General features: G+C 48.8%; 1 protein-coding gene and 1 long non-coding RNA gene across 7 annotated transcripts in view; one reads left to right on the top strand and one right to left on the bottom strand.

Moving 5' to 3' along the window:
• Positions 1-274: 274 nt before the first annotated feature.
• Positions 275-21,530, top strand: LOC119968883. Its single transcript, XR_005461259.1, has 3 exons — positions 275-416; positions 736-994; positions 21,320-21,530. It is a non-coding gene; the product is annotated as an uncharacterized LOC119968883 (long non-coding RNA).
• The window catches only part of LOC119968882 (NXPE family member 3-like), a 49,963-nt gene continuing 47,367 nt past the window's right edge, over positions 21,039-23,634 (bottom strand). For 5 of the 6 annotated variants that reach the window (XM_038801817.1, XM_038801816.1, XM_038801815.1 and 2 more), the window contains one exon: positions 21,039-21,859. In XM_038801817.1, coding sequence (XP_038657745.1) covers positions 21,306-21,859 — 554 coding nt within the window. In that variant the 3' untranslated portion in view covers positions 21,039-21,305. The remainder of the gene's footprint in view (positions 21,860-23,634) is intronic. The other variant, XM_038801819.1, reaches the window with a different exon arrangement.

Below are 23,634 nucleotides of genomic sequence, written 5' to 3'. Positions count from 1 at the left end.
TCTTCTGCCACACCTGACAGGATTAATGAATTTGCCAGTAATCATTAAGGTCGGCTCACAAATCAGGAATCGTCACTTGGACAAGATACTGGACAGAAGGAAGGGCTGTTGGCAAAGACTGGAAATGATGCAGCTATATCACACCGAGTTATTCGCCCGTAACTTCCTGACATTTACAGACTGTTCGCTGCACATGCGCGGCGTGACCAGCCGGAAGTGTAGACACACGTGCTTGTGTGCCGGAAGCGTGCCATGTTTAAAATCTCCGCCCAGTTTTTTCACCTGTCTTCCTCCCACCGCTACGTAGAAGGTGCTGTATAAAAATCCAGGGACAGGGCTAACTTGGTCGGCTTGCCCCATTTTAGGTAGTTTTTTATTTGCCCCATTTTCTTTTGGTCCAGGATCATCGAACAGAGGTAGGAGACATCCGAGAGCATCTATATTAATGTTTAATGTTATCAGTGTTGAGCTTTTATAAATATGTTTACAGTGCAAATAATGTGAATGGAAGATATATCTTTATTTTTTAAAACTTTGTTTTGTCATGTGGCTGTTAATTCCATGAATGGGGTACTTTATTTTATAAAGTGAGTTTGGAGTCACAGAAAGATTTTTTAAACTTTGGTTGTCATGAGGATATCATTCCATTAAAGAAACTACAATGGATAGAATGCGGTGATCTCTCGCTAATGAGCATGATTGTCCACCTAAGATACTTTGTGTTACTGGTCACAGGGTTGGTGGGTCCTTGGCGTGGAGCCCAATCTGACAGCTGCATCTTCAATCACTCACTTGACAGGAGTTTCCAAAAGGTGGGATTGATCCTTGGACTCTCTAGTTCACAGGTATTCCTCCTAAGGTTCCTTTTCCAGACCTTCTCTCGCCGTCCGTTGTTCTCGAGGAATTATGTCCCTTCAATCAGGAGGTCCATCCAAGTAGGTCTCTTCTGAGCAAAGGTCGCCCAGACATTGACGTCTATGTTCCATTTCTTGAGGTAAGCCTTCAAAGTTTCTCAGAATAGTGACCATAAGACATAGGAGCAGTATTAGGTCACTTGGCCCAGCGGGTCTTCTCCACCATTCAAGCATGGTTGATATTTTCTCATCCCCATTCTCCTGCCTTCTCCCCGTAACCCCTGACCCCCTTATTAATCAAGGACCTATCTATCTCTGTCTTAAAGACTCTCAGTGATATGGCCTGCACAACCTTCTGCGGCAAAGAGTTCCACAGATTCACCACCCTTTGGCTGAAGAAATTCCTCCTCATCTCTGTTTTAAAGGGTCATCCCTTTAGTCTAAGATGGTGTCCACTGGTTCTAGTTTTTTCGACAAGTGGAGACATCCTCTCCACGTCCACTCTATCCAGGCCTCATAGTATCCTGTAAGTTTCAATAAGATCCCCCCTCATCCTTCTAAACTCCAATGAGTACAGCCCCAGAGTCCTCAAGCGTTCCTCATACGGCAAGGTCTTCATTCCAGGGATTATTCTTGTGAACCTCCTCTGGACCCTTTCCAAGGTCAGCACATCCTTGGATATGGGGCCCAAAACTGTTCACAATACTCCAAATGGGGTCTGACCAGAGCCTTGTACAGCCTCAGAAGCACATCCCTGGTCTTGTATTCTAGCCCTCTTGACATGAATGCTAACATTGCATTTGCCTTCTTAACTGCCGACTGAACCTGCACATTAACTTTAAGAGAATCATGAACAAGGACTCCTAAGTCCCTTTATGCTTCTGATTTCCTAAGCATTTCCCCATTTAGAAAATAGTCTATGCCTAAATTCCTCCTTCCAAAGTGCGTAACCTCTCACTTTTCCACATTGTATTTCATTTGCCACTTCATTGCCCACTCTCCTAGCTTGTTCAAATTCTTCTGCAGCCCCCTTGCTTCCTCAATACTACCTGTCCCTCTACAGATCTTTGTAGCATCTGCAAACTTAGCAACAGTGCCTTCAGTTCCTTCTTCCAGGTCATTAATGGATATTGTGAAAAGTTGGTGGTCCCAGCACAGATCCCTGAGGCACACCACTAGTCACTGGCTGCCATCCTGAAAAAGACCCCTTTATCCCCACTCTCTGCCTTCTGCCAGTCAGCCAATCCTCTATCCATTCCAGGATCTTACCCTTAACATCATCGGCTCTTAACTTCTTTAACAGTCTCCAATGCGGCACCTTGTCAAAGGCCTTCTGGAAATCTAAATAAATCACGTCCACTGGTTCTCCTTTGTCTAACTTCGTGTTATTTCCTCAAAGAACTCTAACAGATTTGTCAGATATGACCTCCCTTTGACAAAGCCGTGTTGACTCAGTCCTATTTTATCATGCACTTCCAAGCACTCCGTGATCTCATCTTTAATAACGGACTCTAAAATCTTACCAATGACCAAAATCAGACTAACCGGCTTATAATTTCCCATCTTCTGCCTACCTCCCTTCTTAAACAGCGGTGTTACATTAGCCACGTTCCAGTCCTCTGGGACCCTTCCTGCCTCCAGTGATTCCTGAAAGATCACCACCAATGCCTCCACCAATGCCTCCACAATTTCCTCAGCTATCTCCCTGGGGTGTAGCCCATCCAGGTGACTTATCCACCTTCAGACCTTTCAGTTTCTCCAGAACCTTCACCTTGCTGATGGCCACTGCACTCCCCTCGGCCCCATGATTCTCCTGGAGCTCTGGCATCCCACTGGTGTCTTCTACCATGAAGACTGATGTAAAATAACTGTTCAGTTTGAGAGAAAAGAGCAAACATTTCAAGTCCGATGACTCTTTGTCAAAGCTAACAGACAGAGAAAGTGGGAAATATTTATACTGTGGAGTGAGAATGAGTCATAGCCACAGAAACCCAGGGAAACCGGGTGCTAATAGCCACAGAAACTAAGGGGGAAGAGTGCTAATGGCAGTCCCCAGAGAGAACAAAAGATAGAACAGCACAGAACAGGCCCTTCGGCCCTCAATGTTTTGCCGGGCATTGTCGTATGGCTGCATCTCTATTACTATTTGGGGGGCCTATAAACAATGTGACCGCTCCTTTCCTATTTCTAACTTCGACCCATATTACCTCAGGCAGATCCCCTTCGAACTGCCTTTCTGCAGCCGTTAAACTATCCTTGATTAACAATGCTACTCCTCCACCTCTTTTACCATCTTCCTTACTCTTACTGAAACATCTATACCCTGGAACTTCCAACAACCATTCCTGTCCCTGTTCTAACCATGTCTCCGTAATGGCCACAACACCGTAGTCCCAAGTACCAATCCACACTCAAAGTTCACCTACCTTATTCTGGATGCTCCTTGCATTGAAGTAGACACTTTTCAACCCACCTTTCTGTCTGCGACCTTGATCCCCTCCTCAGTACCTCACTGCTCTCAACATTGGCTTCTGGACTACAGCTCCTTTTCCCAGCCCCCTGACAAATTAGTTTAGTGACTTTTGTCACTTGACAGCAGCTCATCCACAAACCACCTTCAAGATACAGTGACCACAATGCACTGATGCAAATTTTCCCCTCAATCAGCAGCTCCGCTCTATTGCCCTCTGCTGGATGTTTGCCTTCACTTGAACACGGAGGGTGTCTTGCTCAGGTACACATTCTGGATGCAGTGACCGCAATGCACTGATGCAAATTTTCCCCGCAACAGCCAATCTGCAGCTCTGCCCTCTGCTGGATCAACAGCAGGGAAACTAACATCAGAGGATGAACTGTAGATGTGGGGGGAGGGGAAGGGGGAAGCAAAGAGGAGAAAGGTGAAGTAAAGGTGGATAAGATTGGGCGGGGAGAATTAAATATATATTAAGAAATTTAAAAATGGTAAAAGACAGTTAAAATGAAATGGGTGAAAACAAATGGGTTGAGGTGGGGGAGAGCTGATCATCTGAAGTTGTTGAATTCGATGTTCAGGCCGGAAGGCTGTAGCGTGCCTAACCAGAAGATGAGATGTTGTTCCTCCAGTTTGCGTTGAGCTGCACTGGAATATTGCAGCAGGCCAAGAACAGACATGTGGGCATGGGAGCAGGGTCTTTTGTTAAAATGGCAAGCAACAGGAAGGTCAGGATCCTGAATGCACACCGATCGAAGATGCTCAGCAAGGCGATCACCCAGTCTGCGTTTGATCTCTCCGATATTGGGAGCAGCTAATGCAATAGACCAAATTGGAAGAGAGGCAAGTGAAACGCTGCTTAACCTGGAATGAGTGTTTTGGGCCTGTGAATTGCGCTTTCACATAGCCGTCCGTCAGTCCAGAAGTAAAACACTCGAACACGTCAGTAACGAATATTCGTTTATTCACGGCCGGGACAAATCTCTAAGTAGTCGGGGAACCACCTTCGAGAAGTGCCAAAGTCCAAAATATGGACTGTCTCTTTATACAAACACAGCTTAGAGGTGGTCCCCTTAAATTCCTAGATACACCAATGATTTGGCAAGGATCCAGAACATGTGCTTATATGAAATTATTATCCTAAGAAAGGCTGGTGACTATGATGCAACTTGCTGCTGCTAACGGTTTTTCTTATCCGATCTGTCCCTCGGGTTCAACTTCCTTATCTCCTCTCTCGTGCTCCTGAGTCAGCTCTTTCACATTCCAACGTCCCAACTTCCTTATCTCCTTCCCTCTCATGCTCCTGAGTCAGCTCGAGTCAGCTCTTTCGCATTCCAATATCCCTTGTCTCAGTCGACAAGGTTTTACAGACTCATCTTTGCTGTCTCTGTATTATCAGATACAGAATTCTACTCTCATCTCACTCTCTCAACGTTTTAAAATTTTTTACTTGAGGATCACAGACATATTTCAGACCCTTAATATTACATACAGATAGCAAGGTTTAAAACAAATAAATGAAATTCACTTCCACATTCCCCCCTCTGATCATTCCATGATCATATAACACTCAAGATATGTTAGGTGAAAATGTGAGCGAGGCGGAGGAATTCCTTCTCTACTGGGTTCTGGCGGGACGCCATCTCCTCATGTAGGTCGGGGGCAGGTTGAACCAATTTTTCCTTTTCGTCTGGGGCGGATTTCTGAAGCATTTGTGGTAATGCAACAGCACCTAAGCGGTTGCACAGGCATTTCACACCGGTAGCTATGATACAGAGCAACAAACAGAGGGCAACGAAGATAATAAGCTCGTGGAACAGGTAAGTGGCCCAAGAACTGGACCACATCCAGTTCCACCAGTCATCATTACTGGTGGGTCGCAGGCGCTGCACTCCATCTCTGATATGGGTCACCAACTGCGTGATATTCTCTGAACTGTCAGGAATGTAAGTGCAGCATTCGGTCCCTATGACAGCACAGGTGCCCCCTTCCTTGGCCAGTAAGTAATCCAAGGCCATGCGATTCTGTAGGGCTACCGTTCGTATGGCTACTAACTCTGTACTGAGTTCACTAAGTCCCTCCGCGGTGTCGTTTGCAACCTGTTCCAATATGTTGCGGACGAGCTCGTACTTCTTGAGGGACCAGATGGCGCCTATCTGGGGCCAGAAGAGGGAAGTCACCACCTCCCATGGTGGTACTGACCTCTGGGCCCGATGGTGGGGATGTCCGAGTTGCGGATAGTGCGTAATGTCCGGAACAACGAAACCCAGGTAGCAAGACCCTGCCCAACTAGTGGGGAGCCAGGGGTAGGCCTTACGGCCACAAATAAAGTAGGTGCCATTATAGGGTGTGAGGCTAGTTACCATCGAGGAGGTCCATATTTGAGTCCAGTCAGGACCCCCTGTATGGTTAGCAATGTTATTAATGAGGGCGAAGCCTTTCCAATTGGAAAACCCAAGAGTGTAGTTACATGAACTAGATCCTAACACGTGGGTTCCGGGGGTTTTTACTTCCCGGAGTAAGCAGACTGATCCGGTCTGGGGGTTCTGAATATGAAAGAACGGGGGTGTGTGATCTGATGAGTAGGGTGGCTGTCGCCAACCAGTAAAAGCACGTAACTGGTAACCGGCGCTTCGCCAGTCCTGGGCTGCTTTCCTGTGGTTAACAGAGGAGGACTGGGAGAACCTGGTTGGTAAGGCAAGGTGATTAGATACTGTCCTGTTCTGGTATATAACCCATTCAGCCGTCTGCTCTAATGAAAAAGGAACAGGCACCAAGGGAACGCCTCCATGGGCATGGGTGGGGACATGTGTACATACCCAACAAGAGGAGACATTCACTTTCTTAGCATAAACATAAGACATAAACAAAAATGAATTTGCAGTTACATGGTGCGTTGCCCGCTTCCTCCTGGAAGGCGGGTGGGTGAGAATAGTCCTTCAGTCAGGGCCTTGCAGCCTGATTTTCTTGGTGCACCGGTAGTTCCACCGGCAAGCGTGGCGATCGTAGATCAGAGACATTTGCATAGTCAGGAATCGAGGCTGCTGGTCGTCGATGGTCGTGCAGGTGCGGCCAGGAGTGGTGATCCATCGGAGATCTGGCGTCGTTCCATATCGTGAGGTCTCTTCTCGGCACAGAGGTAGACGTCGGCCCCCAGGTAGATATCTCCCCCCTCTGGATGCAGTGAAGGAGAGTGGAGTGGCGAGTATTGTGGCGACGAGGAGGAACTTCATCCTGGTGTCCGTGTCCCTAAGACTTAAAGGAAAAGTTTAAAACATCATGGATACTTAATTAACTTACAATGGTGCATATGTACCCATGCGTTTCGCCCCTCCACTTTTACTGCAGTGGGGGTAGTGAGTAGAACCTGTTGGGGACCATCCCATCGAGGTTCCAAACCTTTAAGTGTCCAATTTCGGATTAGGACATAATCCCCAGGGTTGATAGAGATGTCATGGGTAATGGACGGGATCTCTTCCTGGGTGGCACGGACCCGGGAATGTAATCCTTTCAAAATTCTAGTTAGTGCTAATATATAATTAGCCATCTCGGTAGACATGTAATGAAATTGAACATTCCGTGGAACACTGCTGTCCCAGGGCGTTCGAAAGGGTCTTCCATATAGTATTTCCGCTGGGCTTAGGCGAGTTTTTCCTGCGGGAGTGGCACGTAGTTGGAAGAGTGCTAAAGGCAGGAGTTTGAGCCAAGTGGCCCCAGTGTCTGCTTGTAGTTTAGCGAGTTTAGTCTTTAGAGTCTGATTAGCCCTTTCCACCACTCCAGCGGCTTGTGGTCTGTAGGCACAATGAAACTGTTGCTTTATTCCTAGCAGAGCACAGAATTCCTTATTGATTTGACCTATGAAGTGGGGACCATTGTCAGAGCTCAGCTGGGCTGGGATTCCAAATCGCGGAACAATTTCTCGCATCAACACCTTAACTACTGTCGAGGCCTTGTTATCCATAGTCGGGTAGGCCTCGATCCATTTGCTAAAAGTATCCACAATGACTAACACATATTTATAGCATTGACATCTTTCCAACTCAATGTAATCCATTTGTAGGGTCTCAAATGGACCCTCGGGTAAGGGGGTTGTGCCAGGATCACAGGGGACGGCCTTACCGGGGTTGTGCTGTTGACAGATTAGGCACCGACTGCTAATTTGTTGGGCCATCTCTTGCAGTCGTGGGTGCCACCAGCTTTTTAACAATATGTCCCCTGTGGCACGAGCGCCACAGTGAGTTGCAAAGTGTACACATTCGGTCACCCAGGCTGCCAATGCATCGGGCATACATGTTTGTCCTACCGGGGTGACCCACAGCTTATTTTCGTTATCATATATACATCCTAAGTTCTTCCACATATTTACAACAGTTGCAGGAGCGTCCTCCTGCATTTGGATTATGTCAGCAATGGTTGGCATTGGTTTTTCAGAGGGGGACTTTCCCAAGGGGGTTTTAGTCTGCCTCATCATTCTAGGCACCATTATTTTGCCAGATTTAGAAATTTCTTTTGCCTTCTCGTCCGCTCGCCTGTTGCCCGTTTCCACCAGTCCCGTGCCTTTTGTATGCGCTGCGCATTTTATCACTGCTATCTTGTCTGGGAGCATAAGGGCCTGCAAAAACTGGGTTACTAACTGCTGGTGTGAGATGGGTGTACCAGCAGAGGTTAGGAATCCTCTGTTTTTCCATAACTGCCCGAAATCATGTACTACCCCGAAGGCGTATCGGGAATCTGTATAAATATTAACCTTCCTTCCCTTAGCCAATATGCATGCTCGTATTAATGCAAACAATTCTGCTTGTTGGGCAGAAAAGGGAACTTCAAATGCTGCTGCTTCCACTACGTCACCGTCTTGATCGATGATTGCATAGTGAAAAAGGAACAATCTGAACCCGGGATGGGTATGTCGGAGAGGTCGTCTCGGACCGAGGAGACCTCTCGCAACAGTTGCAGGCAGTCATGAGTTGGGTCGAGCATGTCCGTGGGAGGATACGTCAAAAAGTTAGCAGGGTTGATAGTGGTGCAGTGGGCAAACTGGACTTTCGGGTTATTAAGGAGAGCAATCTCATATTTATTCTGACGAGCCATCGTGAGATGTTGGGTTTGTAGCTGTCCCAAAAGGGCTGTAACAGAATGGGAACTATAGACAGTGATGTCTTGTTGGAGGGTAATATTAGCAGCCGATTGCAGGCTGTTGTAGATAGCTGCAAGAATTTGGGTACAGATAGGATAGCCAAGGGCTACCGGATCGAGTTTAGAGGAGTAGTATGCGACCGGGCGACAGCGGTCGCCATGGCGTTGGGTCAGGACAGCTGTGGCGCAGTCGGCAAGGACTGTGCAATAGAGCTGAAAAGGGCGATCGTATAAGGGTCGACCAAGGGCAGGGGCCTGGAGGAGGGCCGCCTTGAGACGGTCAAAGGCCAGTACGGCCTCCGGGGAAAGGGTAAAAGTATTGGGTTCATTGGTGTAAGGGGTAAGGAGGCGGGAATCCAAAGTAATATTCGGGATCCACTGACGGCAATAATTGACCATGCCCAGCCACTGACGGAGCTGCTTGGCAGTCGTTGGGGGTGGGAAATCGCAGATAGGGCGGATCTGGTCTGGATCTAAGGAACGAGAGGTGGCAGATATCCTAACACCTAGGAACTTAACAGTAGGTTGAGCAATCATAACTTTCGAGGGAGAGACAATGTAACCAAGGGAGGCCAGAAAATTGAGTAAAAGTTGAGTATCGGCCCGACATCCCTCCTCAGTAGGGTTAGCGATCAAGAGATCGTCGACGTACTGAACAAGAGTGGAGCCTCGGGAGAAGGAGAGGGATTGTAGTTGGTGTTGGAGACAGCGGGAGAAAAGAATGGGAGAGTGAATGAAACCTTGAGGCAAACGTGTCCAAGTATACTGTTGGCCATTATAAGTGAATGCAAAAATATATTGGCATGATTGATCGAGTGGTAGAGCAAAAAAGGCATGTTGGAGGTCTACAAGGGAGAAGAATAGTGCGTCTGCAGGAACCTGGGCTAGAATATGCACAGGGTTAGGAACAAGGGCGTGGAGAGGCTGAACAATAGAATTGATAGCACGTAAATCCTGGACGAGGCGATATAGAACATAGAACATAGAACAGTACAGCACAGAACAGGCCCTTCGGCCCTCGATGTTGTGCCGAACAATGATCACCCTACTTAAACCCACGTAACCCGTATACCCATAATCCAACAATCCCCCCATTAACCTTACACTACGGGCAATTTAGCATGGCCAATCCACCTGACCTGCACATCTTTGGACTGTGGGAGGAAACCGGAGTACCCGGAGGAAACCCACGCACACACGGGGAGGACGTGCAGACTCCACACAGACAGTGACCCAGCCGAGAATCGAACCTGGGACCCTGGAGCTGTGAAGCATTGATGCTAACCACCATGCTACCGTGAGGCCCCGTATTGATCCGGCTTTCCGGGTTTGGGCACCGCTAGGATGGGGGTATTGCACGGAGACTGACAAGGAACCAGGATGCCCTGGTCGAGAAGTTTAGCTATGAGTGCATCGATGGAGTGGCGAGCTTGAGCCTTAATGGGATATTGTCGGATCGAGGGGAGTTGAACATCGGGGAGGAGAGGAATAGTGATAGGCTGGGTAGGGACAAGACCAACATCAAACTTATCCGCAGCCCATACATGGGGAGATACAGTCGCATCGGTCTGGGCGCGATGGTGTAAAAGAATGGACTGAGATGTAGCTGGTTGTGACATGAATGTAATGGTAAGACCGCCAGGGAGGAGTTGGGGTTCCAGAAGAGAGGGGTCAGACTGGTCCAATGCCTGTCGGACCATTGGCCCTAGATCCTTAGCATGGTGGGGGTAATGGACATGGCGGGTGACGTGCGGGGCGGTGTACCCGTCTTGGCGCCATAGCCAGGTAGGCACTTGTGCCGCATCCGCAGTCCCTTGGGGCCCGCTCACAGAAGCAAAAAGGGTGACTGAGAATTCTTGTTCAAGATGAGGGCTGTAAGAGTCGACCAGGCCCTCGTCGGCTCCGGTCGAATCGTAGGCCAGCGTGACGTGGAACAACCGCTCAGGCATCAAATGAAGTGCCCACCATTGCGGGTGCACATGAGTGATTAACTGGCGTGGTATGCTGGGCGAATGGACAGTGATCCCGTTATCCCCACATTCAAGATGTATTCCAAAGGCACAGAGAAGGTCTCGGGCCAGTAGATTACAATCTAGTCCGGTTGTAACAATAAATCGGTGCTGGAGGGTGTAGCCGTGGAAGGAAACGGGCACAGGGAAAGAAATGGGGTAACTAGCTACCTGTCCCTGGAAACCAGATAGTTGTTGGGTTTCTGATGAGAGGGGAAGGTTGAGGTGAGACTGTACGGAAGACATGGTAGCCCCCGTGTCTATGAGAAACGGATAGGAGTGACCATAAATGGTTAAAGAGAGAACAGGCTCAGAGTCAGGGGAGGTTAAACGAGAAGGCAACATCGGCAATCAGTATTGTTGGAAGGGGTTATTTTGAGTGAACGGAGTAGTGACTGGAGCAGCCACTGCGGGCGCTCCTCTGCCCCGTCCTCCACCTCCACGACCCCCTCTGCCGCGAGTAGGGTTTGAGTAACAGTTACGAGCGTAATGTCCTGGCTAACCACAACTATAACAGAGCCTTGCATGTTGTGGTGGTTGTGTGGGGGTAGGTGCTGCTTGGAGCGGCATCGGTGGACAATAGGGTGGTGGGGGATGGGAGGGGTGTTGGTAGGGTGTGGCATAAGAATATGGTGGGGGCGTTGCATAGGCCGACGCTGCTCCCAGAGGGGCATACGGAGGGCCATAGAGCGGTGCTTGGGGCCCGTTTGGATGGGAGGTGTATCCTTCACCTTGTGGGGTCACCCAACCAGGGGCGCAGAATTGGGGTTCCGTCTGGTGGCCTGTGTTATCAGGCGCCCGAGAGGGTATTGGTACCTCCTGGACGTCTTTTCTAAGGACATACTCAGTCTTAATTTTAGGGGTTGCTTTAGACGGACGCTCAGGTGAGCCGTTTTTCCAGTAGTACCTCACAGCTCGTGCCATTTGGGTGGGACTATTATCGGACCAATCCATATTGTTAGTCTTAATCGCATCTGATAAGGAGGTGGGTAAGCAGCTCAAGAGCATGGCACAATACTGTGGGCTGTTATTGCTAGCACGGTAGTTAGTGTCTCCGGCCTGGTTACGGTAGGACTCATTAAAACGCTCTAAAAAGGTGTCGGCTTCCTCATCCTTGCGGGGTTTGGTCTCAAGTATTTTAGTAATATCCACAGGCTTTTGAAGGGTAGTGTGTAATGCAGCAAAAATTGCATCTTGGCGTTGCCAGTCCGCCTGGTGGAGCACGTTAAGGGACGCTAAAGACACAGGGAGGGTAATAGTAGGATTCTGCTGCTGTAAGACATTGCAGAAGCGAACGTGTTCTTCTGGGCGCAAGACCTGCTGGACCAAGGCCCATAAGTCCCGTGCTTCGGCCTCGTATACACGAATTGTACATTGGAGTTGGTCAACAAAGGCAGCAGGGGACTCTTTTCAATTTGGTATTCCAGCTAGTATGGACATAATCTCATTCGGTTTCCACGGGACGTAAATATTCATGGTACGTTCAGCATTAGGGTTGCCCACGGGAGCAACAGGGTCATAGGTAGGATTTGGCACCTGGCGCATTGGCATCTGTCGTGGTGGGGGTAAGGGATGGTCGAGGGCTGGTGGAAGAGGAGGAGGGAAATCCTCGTCCTCATCCAGATTTTGGACAAGACTGTCTAATTGTTCTCCCACTTGTTCCTTTAACTGGACCAATTGCATGAATGGTCCCCCTCCTCCCCTTGTTCTCGACCTTGTACTCATGGCCGGGGGTTTACATGCTGGTTGGGGCGGCGGTGGTGCATAAGGTAGTGGATTCTGACTTGGGAGGGGTATAATAAATTGGATCGGTGCATTAGGGAGGGGTGGTAGAGGCGGTGGCTGTGGAGGCTTCCGACGTCCCCCGCAATTGAACAGATGTTCCTCGTCCCCATCCTCCCAACCTTGCTTCGCATTGCTGACCGGCGCCAGGGTAGGAGTAACATTCTTTCGTTCTTTACATTCCCTTCTTAAGACCTCTACTGTTTTAACAATTCCCCCTTCGGTGAGGCCAATGCCCAATTTCGAGGCATTAGCCTGCCAGCTAGCCAGTGTAGATGCATCTTTCACTGACTGACAGTATTCCCTCCATAAAGCAATTAATTTCTTTGCGGTGGAACCGCGATTGTTTTTCCAGATCACCTGTTGGGCCTCTAGGACAGGACCCAAGTCTTTAGGTCCCCCCCAGAGGCCATTTATCCTTGCCTAGGTTTTTATGGAGGGCCCCCGACAATTGTCGGAGTTGCTTTGAGTGTTTGGGGTATTGTTCACAGAGAGTCTGGAGCGCACTGCCCGGGTCATCACAAGTATCTACGGTATTATCCATGGTGGAATTCTAATTCCACTCTCGTTTCCTAGTAGTCCTGAGAACACTGCCCGAAAATTACCTAACAGTCTGGAGCACACAGCCCAGAATCGTCTCCTAGCAGTCCCGAGAACCCCGCCTGTAATTTCTAGAGAACACAGCCCGAGAATTACCTAATAGTCTGGAGCACAGAGCCCAGAATCATGGCGGCAGTCCCAGACCGCCCTTAGTGACGATAACTGCAGGGGTCACTTACCCTCCTTAAAACGGGTTCGCTGGACTGACCTGGATCTCGCAGAGGCTTCTCGACAAACCAACGGCAAGGCTGAGCAACGATCAAACTAGTAGTAGGCGAATACCAAGGTGGAAAATTTTTTTTTACTCACGTTGGGGGCCAAATTCGTCCTCTACTTTGAACGAGCTCAGTCGATTACGCCGGTTGGGTAGCGCAGACACCTCTGGAGATCCCACCGCAGACACCAAATGTGAATTGCGCTTTCACATAGCCGTCCGTCAGTCCAGAAGTAAAACACTCGAACACGTCAGTAACGAATATTCGTTTATTCACGGCCGGGACAAATCTCTAAGTAGTCGGGGAACCACCTTCGAGAAGTGCCAAAGTCCAAAATATGGACTGTCTCTTTATACAAACACAGCTTAGAGGTGGTCCCCTTAAATTCCTAGATACACCAATGATTTGGCAAGGATCCAGAACATGTGCTTATATGAAATTATTATCCTAAGAAAGGCTGGTGACTATGATGCAACTTGCTGCTGCTAACGGTTTTTCTTATCCGATCTGTCCCTCAGGTTCAACTTCCTTACCTCCTCTCTCGTGCTCCTGAGTCAGCTCTTTCACATTCCAACGTCCCAACTTCCTTATCTCCTTCCCTCTCATGCTCCTGAGTCAGCTCGAGTCAGCTCTTTCGCATTCCAATATCCCTTGTCTCAGTCGACAAGGTTTTACAGACTCATCTTTGCTGTCTCTGTATTATCAGATACAGAATTCTACTCTCATCTCACTCCCTCAACGTTTTAACATTTTTTACTTGAGGATCACAGACATATTTCAGACCCTTAATATTACATACAGACAGCAAGGTTTAAAACAAATAAATGAAATTCACTTCCACAGGCCTGGAATGTTTAGCATGGAAGAGGTAAAGGGGCAGGTGTTACACCTTCTGTGATTGCATGGGAAGGTGCCACGGGTGATGTGAGAGGTACTGGGTATGGTGGAGGAGTGGACTAGATTGTCTCAGAGGGAACGGTCTCTGCGGAATGCTGACAGAGGGAGTGAAGGGAAGATGCGTTTGGTGGTGGCATCACACTGGAGTTGGCAAAAATGGCGGAGGATTATGCTTTGCATACGGAGGCTGGTGGGGTGAAATGTAAGAATGAGGGAGACTCTATCCTTGTTTGGGAGGGAGTGGAGGGGGCGAGGGTAGTAGTGTGGGAGATGGACTGCACACTGTTGAGGGCCCTGTCCACAACTGTAGGTGGGAAATCACGGTCGAGGAAGAAGGAACACCTTTCCGAAGCACCATTTTGGAAAGTGGCATCATCGGAACAAATGCGACGGAGGCGAAGGTGTTGAGAGAAAGGGTGTAGGGTGCGAAGAGCTGTAGTCCAGATAGGTGTGGGAGTCAGTGGGTGTGTAGTGGATATTAGTGGATAGTCTATTGCCGGAAATGGAGACAGAAAGATCAAGGAATGGAAGGGAAGTGTCTGAGATTGTCCAGGTGAAAGTGATGGCGTGGTGAAAACTGGAAGCGAAGTTGATGAATTTTCCCAAGTCCGGGCGAGAGCATGACGCGGCACCAAAATAGTCATCAATGTATCGGTAAAGGAGTTGTGGCAGGGGGCCTGGATAGGCCTGGAACAAGGAATGTTCCACATACCCCATAAAAAGGCAAGCGTAGTTAGGACCCATGCGGGTAACCATTGCTACACCTTTGATTTGGAGAAAGTGAGATGAGTTAAAGGATGTGTTGTTGAGAGATAGAACGAGTTCAGCCAGGCAGAGGAGGAGGAGTGGTGGTGGATGGGAATTGTCCGGACCTCTTTTCGGGAAAGAAGCGAAGAGCTCTCATGCCATCCTGATGTGGGCTGGAGGTGTAGAGAGATTGCACATCCATGGTGAATAGAATGCAGTTAGGACGTGCAAACTGGAAGCTGTCAATATGATGCAGCGCATCAGAGGAATGTAGTTGGGAGGGAATGGACCAGAGGAGTGAGGATGGAGTCATGATAAGAGGAAATAGGTTAGGTGGGGGAGGAGCATGCTGACACAATGGGCCTGCCGGGACAGTCCTTTTGTGGATTTTGGGAAGTAGGTAAAAGCGGGATGGGGGACTATGAGGTTGGAAGCCGTAGGGGGAAGGCATCCGGAGAAAATTGGGTCATTCAAATTCGTTCGAATGAAGTCTCATCAGCATGCCTCAGTTTGACTGCAATTTGATTTAAAGTGTCCAATTCATTAATTTAAGATATCCAATTTAATCGGGCCTAGGACCAGGCCATGCCAGGTTACCACAGAGTCGAGGGTTATGGGGGCAGAGTGTGGGACGGGTGGGGGCAGAAAGTAAAATGGAATTGAAGCCACAGTCGGAACAGTCATGGTTTTATGAAATGGTGGAGAGGCTTAAGGGGTTAAATGGCCAACTCTGGCTCCAAATTCTTGTGTTCCTGCACACAGATTTCCCTGCAGATTTGTTCCCCTATCTCTTTCTGCCTACTTAGAGAGCTTTTGTACAGCCCGGGTAGCATGATCACACCATTTTTGTTTCTAAACTCGAACCAAATAGATCCTGTCATTGCAAAGTCGAAAACACTCCTCTTTCCGAGACTACAGTATCTTCCATAATCCATACTTCCATCCACATCTCTTTTTACTTTCTTTTTATTTGAATATATTTATTAGGTGCCTTCTGCCCCAGAATTGTTTCCAATACCCTGGATATCTGAAGCCTTCCCTTCTGCACTCTGCCTTAAGGCAGGCATTGATTCCAACTTCCTGTTTCTACGGTGGCAAGCAGGTGGCATTGGGAGTAATCCAGAGATTAATACCTTTTTGAGATACTTTTAAACTTCCTCCCTAGCCCTTGAAAATGTTTTTCTTTTTAATTTAGATAACCCAATTTTTTTTTTTTCCAATTAAGGGGCAATTTATCTTGGCCAATCCACCTAACCCGCACATCTTTGTGTTGTGGGGTGAAACCCACGCAGATACGGGAGAATATGAAACCTCCACACGGACCATGACCCAGGGCCAGGATTTGAACCCGGGTCCTCAGCGCCATAGTTCCATTGCGCCACGTGCCCCCCCAGCCTGTGAAAATTTGACCATAGGGTCACAGCACCTCTCCTTTCTATGTCATTGTTACCAAAGTATAACGCATGTCCCAGCTCACTCCCTTCCCCCTGCAGAATATACTACACCCTCCTCATGATGTTCTTTACCCTGGTGCCAGAGAGGCAATACACTGGCCCCACTGTTAAGATCGAGAATCCTGGTTCAGCAAGGTGAGGGTAGCTGTACATTCAAACTCATTTGGGGAGGTTGAAGCTCAAGTGAAGCATCACCTTGCTGACCATATCTGTCTCTCCCCCACTCGCCCCATTTCAAAATGGAATTTAGAACTCAGCCTGCCACATATGCACCTGGCCGCTGCTGCCGTTGCGAATGCTTGGTGGCGAGAGCACCAGGGCCAGCCCAAGGAAGACCCTGCGTGACCGGAGCCTGCCCCAGAACAGCAAGGGCCAGACAGTAAGGCTTGTGTGCCGGCCATCCACCAGGCCGAGGAGATATGAAGGTGGCGCAACGTCAGGCCTACCGTCGCTGCTTGTCCTTCGAGGAGCTGCCGCACCACATGTGCCATTGTCAACCCCGTCTCACCAAGGGGATCATGTGCCACCTGCGCATCATGAGGGGAAGGAGGAGTACACCGGCTTCCAATTGTCGTCAAATTGACAACTTCCCTTAAATTCTAGGTGTCTGGCTCATTCCAGGGCTCAAGCAGGGACCTGTGCAGAATATCGCAGATCATCAGCTGCACGTCTATGCACGATACCCAGGCAAAGTGCACAACGCCTATATCCTGGCGCACTGTGAGGTTCCGGGTACTTCTGAGCCACTCCCTCGGGTGAGGGGTTGACAACTGGGTGACTAGGCCTACTGCACAGGTCATGGCTGACGACGCCTGTGCAGAGGCCCCAGACTGAGGCGGAGAGGCATTATAACGATGCTCACTCAGCATCCAGGAGTGCCATCGAGCGGTGCATTGGGCTTCCAACGGTGCACATCCACTGCCTGGACCGCTCTGGTGGGGGCCCTCCAATACAGTCCCCAGAGGGCCGTGCACATTGTGGTGCCTGGATACGTCCTGCACAACATCACACAACAGGACTGGGCAGAACGGCAAGCCTCGCCGGACGAGGGCAATGTCCAGCAAGAGCCAGATGAGGACCCGGAACTGGCTCAACAGGCCATAGAACGAGTCCTTCAGGGCCATTGAACCATAGAGAACCTGATCAGCTCACGATTCGCCAACCAGAAAGCAAAGTACCGGCAGCTCCATCGTCATCGCCCACCCTCTCCACTTGCCCTCACCCCTTCCCACGAGTACAGCATCCTCGCCGCCCTCCTCCGAGGGTCATCTCAGCATCACAAAGGGTGTTGAACCTGGGTTTGCAGTAACAGAGGGTCTGGTCTGCAGGATGGAGGATGATGACGACTCGCTGTGAGATGAGCTCTGGTGCTCATTATCTGACAAAGTCTGATTCCTGCCTTTTAGATAACATATCACTGTCCACCTGGATGATCCCTGATTGTACAACAGGAACTCCTCCTCATGGGCCACATGGGGAGGGTAGTTGGAGCAAGCTTTAAGCTGATAAACTGGGGATGCTGACATGCTGGCTGTCTCTCACTGCAGCTCCCACAGCCTGTCACTTCTCGCTGCGGACGGATGCCTGCGGGACATCTATGGGTCCGATGCATCTTGCACCTCTCCCCCACCATGCACCCTCCCGTGCTAGGTCAGGTGGGTGGATTCCGATGGGCTGTAGTGTTCCAGCACCACCACCCCCCCCCCCCCCCCCCCCCCCCCCCCCTGCCTTGCAGGAAGCCTCGGGATGGGTTCCATCCCTTCCTTCTCAATCAGGCTGCTCACTAGTCCCTGGGCCAGTAGTCCCAACATCATCTGGCGCTGCCAGTCCTGGAGGCCCACCCTCGTCTGAACCATAATGTTGTTGCCCTCAGCCATAGAACTGTGACAAGTCCCTCTGTGACTGGCTAAGGTTAGCCATTGCTTTCAATGCCCTTGGCCATGGCTCTTTTATGAGTGGGCCAAGTTCTGGAGTGTCAAAGCAATGTCTTATCTGCATCTGGGACATGTCCACCACCCTGCCCCTCAGCCATGGACAGCACAGTGTGCCCCAAGCCTTGAACGTCCTGGCACATAGCTCTGCTCTTTTGCCCCAGGCCTTCATCCTCGGACGCCACCTTTTCAGTGTTGGCAGGGGGCCACGCATTGTCGGCACTATCTCCTATGTCTGAAGGTGACTGAACTCCTCCAGCTGTGCTTGCAGCTGCTGGAATGTAGCTGCACCCCTTTTCCCCCCGTACATTCTGAATTTGTATCTGCACCTGCACTCGTGATGGGATTATCTATTCCAGAAGCACAATATCAGCCTTGGGGCAGCTGTACCCAAGTATCGGGTAGCACTCTGACTGTCCGCTCCCTTAGGAGACCTGCCTCCACCTGATATCCTGCAGCATGTGTGTGCTGCTCACCAGAGCATGACCCAGGAGCCTGGCGGCTAACATTTCCCACTGAGGCGATAGTCTCTGCGCCGGTGAATGGTGCTGGTGAAAGCAGTGCTGAGAACATAGAACATAGAACAGTACAGCACAGAACAGGCCCTTCGGCCGTCGATGTTGTGCCGAGCAATGATCACCCTACTTAAACCCACGTTACCCGTAACCCAACAATCCCCCCATTAACCTTACACTACGGGCAATTTAGCATGGCCAATCCACCTAACCCACACATCTTTGGACTGTGGGAGGAAACCGGAGCACCCGGAGGAAACCCACGCACACACGGGGAGGACGTGCAGACTCCACACAGGCAGTGACCCAGCCGGGAGTCGAACCTGGGACCCTGGAGCTGTGAAGCATTGATGCTAACCACCATGCTACCGTGAGGCCCCGAGAAGTCAACGTCTTCCCCGAAGGTTTGCTCCGGGGTGCTTGGAGGGTCTGGAGGGGCCTCCCCTGCAAGTTCCATGACCCTTTCTTCAAAGAGGGTGTGGACCCCTATGTGGGGCATGCCGCCACCCACCACCTGTAGCTCCCATCTTTTATGGCCCACTTTATCCTTTGGACAATGAAAGGACATTTAGAGATGCCACACGCCAGTTTTATGGGGTGGGGGAGTGGGTTTCTAGCTGGTAGCATATGCGGGCAAGCCACCTGGCCAAAGAGGGTAGGACATGTGTTGGGGCTTACTCTGGTGTGGGTTCTGAGGGAAATGCTGGTAGGTGGATATAAGGGATTAGGGGCTGATGTCGGCGGTCAAGGACGGGATTGATGCCAGGGTCACGCAGGTGGTCACTCACCCGCGCAGCTTGAAGGGCGTTCGACTTCTTCCTGCATTGCATGCTGGTCCTCTTGGTGAGGCTGCCAACACTCTCTGCATCCGCCACCTCACCCCAGACTTTATTCAGGATAGCTGGCTGCCTCCGCCCCACCCTGGGGAAGAGGGTGCCCCTGCTCTCCTTAATGAAAGGAGCTGCGCTCCGAAAGCTAATGATTCGAAACAAGCCTGTTGGACACTAACCTGGTGTTGTAAGACTTCTTACTGTGCTCACCCTAGTCCAACGCCGGCATCTCCACATCATGGCTCCTCAATGGTGTCCAACATCGTGTCGATGTCCGCGTCCAGGAATCACGGCGCAGGCCTTTTAGCAGCCATCCTCTTGGCTGGAATGAGAGTCTGGGGTGTGGGAAGCACTAAAAGCCTTTGCAGCTTGTCAGCCTCACGATGAGGATCGCGAGCCCAGCGAATCATATACCTGGGAAATTGGGACCCGGGCGGGATGCGCGTGGGCGGCGCGCTGGCCCATTTGGACTGATGGAATCGTGCTTCCCGGCGCTGCGAGCAGCAGTGTGAACATGTTCCGATTTTCGCTGGCTCCGGGACGGAAAACTCGCCCATTTTGTGGGATTCATGATGGTGCCAGTCACAGGAATGTCTATCTATCCACCTATTAGAAATCTCCCATTGCAACCATTTCTGTACTTTGTTGTTCCCTGTCATGTGAGATTACCTTTAAGAAATGGGGGTTTATAAAATAGCTGCAGTGGATGTACCTTTAAGAAATTAGTGTTTATCAGTGATGTCAGAGTGTGGGTGGAGCAGGGCTGTCTGTCTGCTTTTACTTTCGCTTTGGGCTCGCAGATACAGGGTGTGTTTAGTTTTGTTTTAGATTTGGTGAAGCTGCAGTTACAGCAAGATGTGTATGAATCTTTGCAAGCTAAAGAATGTTCATTTGGTGATTCCAAAGTGCTAACTGTTCTCAGTGGTGAAGTTAAACCTGATGTCTTTCTGTAGAGAGGGTTCTTTTGGTCTTATGGATGTTGCAAGGAAAGATTAAGAGTTACTCATAAGAGTACTGTATTTTTGGGGGGATTTATTGGTGTTGATAGTTGTTAAGATGTTTACTGTGGGTTTATAAAGTGTTAACTGGTTTCATAAATAAAGTGTTTTAATTTAAAAGTATTGTAGATTTCTGTAGATTTCTGTTGCATCACACCTGCAGAGTGGGCCTGTGTGCTCCCCATAACCACAATCTATTCAAAGTTGTGGGCCAGGTGAACTCCATGATACACTTTGAGGTTCTCGAAACCCTGGCCCATAACATCCCTCTTATGCAGTTTCTTGCTTATTGGGGCCATGGTCTGGACTGCACTCCTTCAATGCATTCCTTCCTCCTTCTACATCCTGAGATTTCAATTAGTTTTCTTCATTTAACTGAGGTGAAATCCCATTGATAATGAGGGAGGTGGAGTTTGTTGCAAACTCAGCGCCACAATGTTGTACTCCACTGTGCTCTGGGAAAAGCACCCAACGCCCCCCCCCCCCCCCCCCCCCCCCCAGCACGCGCCCGCAATACAGCAAATTCCTCCAGTTGGCATGGAATAATCGTACACAACAAAAAACCCTTATTTGGTTACAACCATAATGAATACGCCCACACTTGAATAATTCAAAAATTATTATTTGTTTTGAAAGTCAGTTGTCATCAATTTTTAAAAATGCACATTAATTTAAGGCAATTACACAAACCTAGGAGTGCTGATGGTATTACTTAGATTTTGGGCACGATTTAGCTGGAAAACAAATCTATGTCTCGCGAGATTCAGTGGCCTCGTGCCGACACCAAGTCAGGCGGGAGGAGGCTGTTAAATCACACCCTTTGAATCACATAATGACTAAAATCTGTTTGGAACAGATCTAATACAATATTTATCTCTTTTCAGATGGGCACACGTAAGAAAGAAACATATCTATTTCATTCTTAACAATGACTCGCTCGGGGTGTAAGTTATGTGGCAGGTAATGTGCAATTGTCATCTCCCAGGCATCCACAAATGCCACGTTGATGCCTGTGAACATCTTCCTCAACACTAAATCATGCTGGTAAGAGAACCAGTCACTGTTGTACAGACTGACATCTCCAGGAAGGGCCTGGACATTGGCCGTCTTCATTACTACCACTGTGTCCGGATTCCTGCCGAGTAACTGTAGAATTGATCTCCGGATATTCTGTAATCTTCGGATATAAACCTCTATTGGAAAAGTGCTGAAATGAGACCATAAGGTGATGGTTATAACTGTGTCCTTTCCTCCTTTAATTTCATCCAGTTCATTTGCGATGTAGTGTAGGTCCTGGCTTGAAACAGTGTTGAATCGGATTGGTGGGCCATGTGGGTGATATTCTACCATGATGTTGTTTTCCAAGTCCACAGCAAGGTGAGGGCCAATATTTTTAGGATTGCCAAGATCGAATATTTTGAGTCCTAAAAAATAAAGGATAACATTATTGAACTTGTGAAAGTGCATTATTGCTGATGTTAACAGGTATAAAACTGGGTGGGGGTTGTATCATTTCAAACAGCAGAACACTAAATTTGAGTTACAGGTTTGCCAGTGTGCTCATGCCATATATGAGTTGCAGACATAAATCATACAATGACATCTTGCAGCAAAGGACAGACACGCTGACAAATAAGCATAAATCTCCCATAACACATTCATTGACTTCCAATTAGTTGGTCCATTATTTATTCTTCTTACGTGCTTCTTCACCGTAAACGTAATGATTATAATTCTATAATTGAGAAACAGCCAAACTGCTGATTTGATCTTTGTGCTCTGCCACTGCTGGTCTTTCTGACTTCAAAGTGAGAGGCAAGACCGGTTAGAGTTAACAGTGCCAGGTTTTCACTTCCTCCCTTTGAGAAATATTTTATCCAGCTGAATGAGCGGAGGTTAGAAGCTCACTCTGTGGGAATCACCGGAGGGGTGGGGGATACGCTCTGTTGAACATCACTGTTAATTGGGTGACGTTCAGTCAGACTTCATTTGGAAATCTGGAACTAAAAGTCTAATGGTGGCCATGAAACCATTGTCGCCTGTTGTAAAAACCCACCTGGTTCTCTAATGTCCTTTTCGGGAAGAAAATCTGCCTTCGTCACCTGGTCTGCCCTCCATGTGACTCAAAATTCACAGCAATGTGGTGTCTCTTAAATACCCTATGAAATAGCCTACTCAGCTACTTGGCTGGAGAGCAATTAGGGGTGGACAATAGGTGTTGCCAGAGACACTCGCATCCCATGCGAATAAAAAAAGTAGACAAAACGGACTCGGGAATTTAACAAGTTACTGATGTCACTGAAGATTTTTTGACCTATATTGGTTGATCTCCATGGACAAAAAATAGTCTTTCTTCCTGCAACTGGCTCCCTTCGCTGCTTCTCCCCACCATAATTCCTTCACTCTCTCTCTCTCTCTCTCTCTCTCTCTCTGTTTATCTGCTTGTCTTACTCTCCCTTTTTTCCTCTTTCTCTGTATACCGCTCCTACATTTTGTCATTTCTCTTTTATTTTTTCTTCAAGAGTCATTTTTCTGCAATATTTTTCCTTCAATCTGGGATATCTTTCATAAATATAATTTTAAGTTGAAACATCCTCATAGCTGAGCCAATACCCTGGCTACCTACGCTGTCACACCCTCCACCCCCGGCCCCCTCAATCTGCTACAAGGCAACCACCCTCAGTAAAGTTCAATGAATAAAGGAAAACAAATGCCTCCCAATCCACCGGGATCTCACCAACATCTCTCACCTCCACTTGAAATTGCATAAGCCCTTTGGACCAATGCACGCAAACTCAGGCAATGCAATTTCAACCCTGGGAAAGTTAATGGTTGAGAGGTCCTCACGAGAAGTCACGAACAAGGATCCTGCGGAAGGTCCTGGGTTCCGACCTCCTATTAAGCTCTTGGCCATCCCTAAACCGCATCTGTACAAAGCATGGTAGATATGGATACCTGACTCCAATTGGAATATTGAAGACTCTCCCTCTGTGCGACTGAGAAGAGACCATGGAACTCATAACAACTCATAAATATGGAGGAGGTATTACAGCGATACACACCGCTAATGTAATATCCTGGCTTTACCACTTTGAGGTAAAATGATAGTTGTTGCTCTATACCCAGACACAGGAAAGAAACAGCAGCAGCTCATGTGCAACACACCACCACGGATCAGCTGTTGACACATGGGCCTAAT

This window comes from Scyliorhinus canicula, chromosome 7, assembly GCF_902713615.1.
Source record: "Scyliorhinus canicula chromosome 7, sScyCan1.1, whole genome shotgun sequence".
In the NCBI taxonomy this organism is placed as follows: Eukaryota; Metazoa; Chordata; class Chondrichthyes; order Carcharhiniformes; family Scyliorhinidae; genus Scyliorhinus; species Scyliorhinus canicula.
This window is presented reverse-complemented; position numbering and strand designations above follow the sequence as displayed.